General features: G+C 43.5%; 1 protein-coding gene across 5 annotated transcripts in view; it reads left to right on the plus strand.

The window, feature by feature from the left end:
* PLD1 (phospholipase D1, phosphatidylcholine-specific) overlaps positions 1–6,058 on the plus strand; it is a 41,956-nt gene that overhangs the window by 2,104 nt on the left and 33,794 nt on the right. For all 5 annotated transcript variants that reach the window (XM_010015588.1, XM_010015586.1, XM_010015589.1 and 2 more), the window contains exon 5: positions 989–1,054. In XM_010015588.1, the coding sequence (XP_010013890.1) occupies positions 989–1,054 (66 nt within the window). The remainder of the gene's footprint in view (positions 1–988; positions 1,055–6,058) is intronic.

Consider the following 6,058-nt stretch of genomic DNA (forward strand, 5'->3'; position numbering starts at 1 on the left):
ATAAAAAAAGAGTCTGTACAATAATCCCATGTTTGTTCACCCTGTGCTTATCATTCCCTTTCTGCTGTTCACTCCCTCTCTGGGCTTGCTGCTGCTGAAGCCTCAAGTCCCAAAAGGTTGTGTCTCGTGGGTGTGCAGTGCAGATAACCCTCGCTTCTGTGCGGGAAGCTTCGGGAGAGAGATGTTAGTTTAAAAGAGGAAGAAAAAATGCTTTAAAGATCCTTCCCCCCCACATTGGTTTCCTTGTAGGAATCCCAAAACTTCCACCGTGGGGGTGTTCACACTGGTTTTGCCAGCTGGGTGTCTCAGTGTTGTGATGCTAGCACCAAAGAGGATGAAGATCTCAATGGCATTTGTTTCTTTTTGGTTTGTTTTGTGTCCTGTAGGACTCTGCTCACTTTCCTATGGCTAAACAGCTTAATCTCTTCTTTGTCTAGAACCTATGAGAATGGGAGAAAGTTCTCTCTCCTGTAATAGTTTCTTCTTTTCTCCCCTCCTGGCTGGAGTGGACAGTCTGTCCAGAGACCAGTGGCCCAGCCACTGCCCTCTCTATGGCTTTGGGACAGGGCAGCATGGTCACCGTGCTCCTCGCCCCTAAACCTAGTGTTTTGGTTAACCAAAATTTAGTTAACCAAATAGACATCTGAGGCTGTGTTTACTCACAAAGCTCATTCATGTGGGTCAGAAACAGCAGGGACTGATTTTGTATTTAAACTTGTTCTGAAACTTGGGCTCAGTCCAAGTTGACAGTGCCAAGGTGGAAGGTACACACATAGATCTGTGAACAGTAAACAACCTGTGATCAAACTGTTTATGCTGCTGAGCTATAATCTTCCATGAGCACCTAATGATGTATTTATACGTTCAAGCTGAAAAGTGTATCTGATTTCTTGATTGCTTCCTAATGCCACAGTTGGATTGTGTGGTTTGTTTTTTTTTTCTTGAAAATTCCTGTTTCTTATCTAAAGTTTCAATATTTTAATTGTAGAAACAGCTGGAAGACTACTTGACAAAGATCCTGAAAATGCCGATGTACAGGAACTACCATGGGACGGTACGTAGAAATTAGTTTGCTTAAATGCCTAAAGAATATTCACAGAATTTGGAACAAAAAAAGTTTTCAAGATCCATTTTCTCCCCTTCTCCCCCACCTTGGTTTCCTTCCCACAACTGGACCACAGTGATGCTGAATTTGTATGAGTGACACCTATTCGCCTCTGCAGGTATTTTGTCACTTCCAAAGGAAGAGATGGTATTTGGCTTACTTCCCCAAGTCAATAGTCTTTTTGAAATAAGGAGAGATGTCAACTCTAACTTCAGGCCTATTTTAAGCAAAATAAATAAATAAATAAAATTCCTTTGAAAATCATCCTTGAATATTTCTTCAGTATTCCTTACCTGTTGGCCACAGCTGTAACATCTCCCTGAGCAGCCCTTTTCTTGGCTGCATAATGACTGTGTTACTCTGTCTTTTGTATTATCAGCCAAACCTGATGCATGCGTTGAGTAGCTGCAGAGCTTAGTGACATTTCTGAGCAAGGAGTGATAACTGGGAACACCTGGTTTTCAAGCAAGCCAGAAACACAGACTGAATTTATGGTTTCTGTAGCAGCCAATTCTTCTCTTCAACTCTTGTTATTGTTAGGTAGGTTGTTCTGCTCTTTTGCAGATTTCAGTTGTGTAGAGATGTTGGGCAGCTTGTATCTGGAAAGCTGTGTGTGCTCTTACTGCACCGTCTGTTGAGCACCGCCTGTTACATGGGGCAAAGTGCCCATCCAGTGTTGGCTGGTGCGCTTTGGGCTGGCTATTGTGCTTTGGGTTGCAAGAAATCTTCAGACTCGGCTTGAGGGAACTGTGTCCCTTACAGAGTGCTGCTTTGGGGACAGGCTATGGAGCTTAAGTCCAATGTGGAGCTTAAGCCCATGTAAACTAACGCGAGAGGTGTATTAAGTTTGCATGTGGAAAATAGTAATATTTTGTTCTGAAGACAAGATAGGGATAACCTGGGAAATTTTCATCAGTAGCATATGCAAGACGGAAGAGAGTTATTTTAGTGTGGATCCATCTTGTCACTCTTAGGCAGGTGTTACTTTTTCAGATACTTTGGAGAGGTGTAAGAACCTGGGTGATCTTTTGACCAGGCTCTGGTTTGCAGTGGGCTGCTGTGGCAGGAGCCAGGCAAGGAGGTGGGCAGTCCTGCCTTGCCCAGGCAGCTGTGGGGTGCTCCCCTCCTGTGCTGAATCACCCTTCTGTCTGTGGCCCCAGAGATAGATGTCACTGTGCACATACATTCTTAGTTTATTGTTGCCTTTCACTGAATTTGGCTGCATTCAGTGAGGACTTTGGTGTTACTGGTGGCAGTGCTGCTTACTGCAGTGGGTCCTGCAGGTGATGCTGGAAAAAAGCACAGGGAGAAAAATGTTTCCTTTTAAAAAACCCCACCAAAACAACCCTTACCATTCTTAGACTAGAGACAAAAGCGAAGATTTCTGGCATTTTCTTTGGCACTGTATTCGTCCTCCTTAGAGCAAAGCCCTCATTTTGTTCTTCCTGTGGTTAAGAAGTCTTTTGCCCGGATGCTGACAAATGCTGACACTATCCTAATCTTGGAGCACGTTTTGACTGCTGTATGTTCCTGTCATCAAATCTGTGCACCAAGGTGGTTTGGTTTTGTTTTTGGGTTTTTTTTTGGTTTTGTTTGTTTGTTTGTTTTTTAATCTTAAATTCTTTGTAAAGTCAGATACGGAGTTGCAGTGGAAAGCTGCAACCTGCTTGGTGTGTGACCCTTGGTCCTTGTGAAGACCCTGCTTGGGTCAATCACATCTCCTCGGAGATGTTTTTGTACCTGATCTGCACAATTTAATGAATTCACTTGTTAAACTCTTTTATTTTGCATTTGTGGTTCATACAGTATTTGTCAGTGGGCGAATCACCACTTTATACGGTGCCTCAAGGATGCGCCATGCTCTGGGAGAGTCAAGCCTCCAAGTCGAGCTTGTAGCAGTTTTGCAGACCTGAAGTCCCTGGTGGGTTCAGGATCAGGTCCGCGGTGACCACATGAAACTGTAGAGGTTGTACATCCTCAAGCCTTTCTAGGTGACACTCCTGCAGGCTGTAGAAATAGAACCTAGTGAAGCATCATCATTTAAACATGTACCAAGTGTCCCGTGCTTTGACTGGGTAGCCCTGATAAAGTTTACAGCCTTTTCACATTTCTCTTTATGTCTCAGCATTTGTTGTAACAGAATAATTTGTGTGGAGTTCACAAATAGGTTGGCAGATACATTATATTTTGTGATCAGACCCTAGACTTCATAGATTTTTATAATTTATTTTTTTTTCTTTTTGGCTATGTGACTAATGATTAAATCTCATGTCTTCTAGTCTTTTCCAAAACCTTTTTACAGTACTTCTGGGCTGAAGTGTTTCAAGCCAACTACCATTAAAATAGATGTGGGAATCTCAGTGTGTTCATTGTCCATGCTTTTTTTCCCTGGGAAATAGAAATTGGGTGAATATAGCCCAAAAACATTTGGAAAGGGGGTCTGTGGCCTTGATTGTATTCCATATAAAAATTTATTAATTGGACCTTTGCAACATTTTTTGGTATGAGCTGCAATAGTTGAAAGGTGCCTAGGCAAAATAAAAAATGAGATCTGGTTGAACCAGAGCGCATGTGTCTCTAACATTGTGCGTGAGCTTTAGTGAGTGTGAAAACCTCATCTTAGGTGAAAGTAGTCACAGTGTAAGAACAACTCAGATATGCAAGAGTGGCTATTGTTTTGCCTCCGATATGACACTTGGATCTGCAGACATTGCAAAGGTCCCCACCCAACCCTTCACTATTTTTAGTTATTGTACTTGAATTTTAGCATGTTTATTTTTTAAAAGTTCCATTTAGTGTAAGTCAATTCTTTTGTGTAAGAAATAGCTGGCATCTTCTGCCGAACAATATTGTTCTGAAGAGCTGTGTAATTCCCTTTTATTGCTAGCCACAGGTGCTAATCAACTCTGTGGGGTTTTAAACCCACTAATTTAAAAACAAGAGTCAAAACAAAAACAAAACATGGAGCTGCTGAATTCTTCTGGAAACGCAGATACTCTCTGCAATTTTTGCTCACATAGATCATGCATGCTCGATGTTGCTGGCAGCATGGGATGGTTTAAAACCATGGCTTATGCACCTCGCAGCTGATTCTTCACCTTTCATAGGTTGTCTTTCTGCAGCTGATCACTCCTGCCTGGGTTTTTTTATTAGTAGTAGTAGTATTATTATCCTTATTGCTACAACAGTGTCATTGAAACTGCATTCTCTGGTCCCTATCTCATACTTAAAATATTCTGCTGCCAATTGCTCTGAAACCAGAGTGGGATGCCAGGTCCCCTGGGAGGCAGCTGGGCAGTGCAGGAATTCAGATGCAAAGGAGATGAAAGCACCTCACTGCTCTGCATTCCCCTCTCAGTTGTTCTGTGAATGACGAGCACCTCGCATGAAAGGCACTGTAACAGTAAAAATAGCTAATGCAGCAATAATAATAGTAAATCATTCGATCAGATGTGTTCCACTGCACTGAGGAATTTTTCTTCTAGCTGGTGGAATTTATTTATGGGGTTTTTTTGTATTTTTACAAACCAGTGCTCCTAATTGGTGCTGCCTGGTGAATATGTTGGATGGGCTCCTGTCATTATCGTTGCCATTTCAAAGACTCCTTGGCTGAAGAGCAGGTTGCTGTGCTGTCAGACAGTCTTTTTTATTTTTGTGTAGTAATAGTTCTGTTTCTGCGAGTAATTTTTCCTCCCGTTTTTTCTCTTTGCTTCTTTGAGAACAATTATTTCTCCACATGCAGTGCTCCTCAAACGGCTGCCAGCTTTCTGGTTGCAGCCACACTTTCAAAGGGGTTTGACAGTCATATGCGGGTGTTTTTTGTGTGCTCACTGTGAGAGAGATGTCTGGGTTTCTGATTTGTCTGGTGGGGAATGCCAGCCATTTTCTGAAGAAATGAAAATGGAATCCTAGGCAAAGAATTGGCCTGAGACTTCGCTCGGGACCTCTGATAAAAGCTTGTAGGATACCCTGGGTTTTCAGATGCTCCCCATCCCCAAGCATCACTGCAGAAACAGCTGAAATGTTGGCAGGTCACACCTGGTGCTTTTCCAGAAAGTGTAATAAAGAGAGGTGATAGCAAGATTGTTAGTAAAAGCATGGAAAAGCTTGTTGTAGGCACTTGCTGAAAACAGGCTGAAGTCACCCAAAAATGAGGGCATTAAATTTGCCTCTTCTAAACAGAGGTTATTTTATGTCCTTCAGCTACTTGGAGGAGAATAACAGGTCTTTTGTTCTTCTGCATGGCCTTATTGATGTGAGAAGTTTGGGAAGGTCCCAGAAGCAGCAGAGCGTGAGAAGGAGGAAGGATCTTCTGTCCTACTGTGGCTTCTGGGGGGCAAAATTGATGGTGTTGGGAAGGGAGCCTTAGCCAGCCTCACTGTAACTGCAAGATAGACTTTTGCCCCAAGTTTACTGATACTCTTTGTTAAACTTAGTGTTTGAAAATATCTGAGACTTACGGATCCACCCATGTATTTCCTGTGCAAAGTAGTATTTTCCAATGAGGGCCCTCAGGTGGGTTTGACAACGGGCAGGTGACAGTGGCCACCTTGGACAAAACCCCTTCCTTGGGTTCTGGCACCTGAGCTGTTGTGGGGCTGGTCCCAAGGCTGTCTTATGTCCCAGCTGCAGTTGGAAGTGTGGGTTGGATCCTGAAGTTGGTCCCAGCGGGCTTCGTTGTCAAAACATGTGGTTTGAGGGTTCCCTCTGGCTTGCTGCCTGACCAAAGCGGAGAGCAACTCCTATCCTCACCCTACCCTGAGCGCCTTTCTGCACTTGGACAATTCTGTGAGTAATAAATTACACGTGCCTGGGTGCAGACAAGCCTCTGCCATGCGAGACAGCTCTTTCTCAGGGCTATTCCCACCCAGTCCTGCACAGGATGCCCAGAGCAGGCATTTTTCCCTGCTGATGGGGCCCAGGGCTAATAACCAGCAGACTGTCAGGAATGCT

Source organism: Nestor notabilis, unplaced genomic scaffold, assembly GCF_000696875.1.
Source record: "Nestor notabilis isolate BGI_N333 unplaced genomic scaffold, ASM69687v1 scaffold17085, whole genome shotgun sequence".
Lineage (NCBI taxonomy): Eukaryota > Metazoa > Chordata > Aves > Psittaciformes > Psittacidae > Nestor > Nestor notabilis.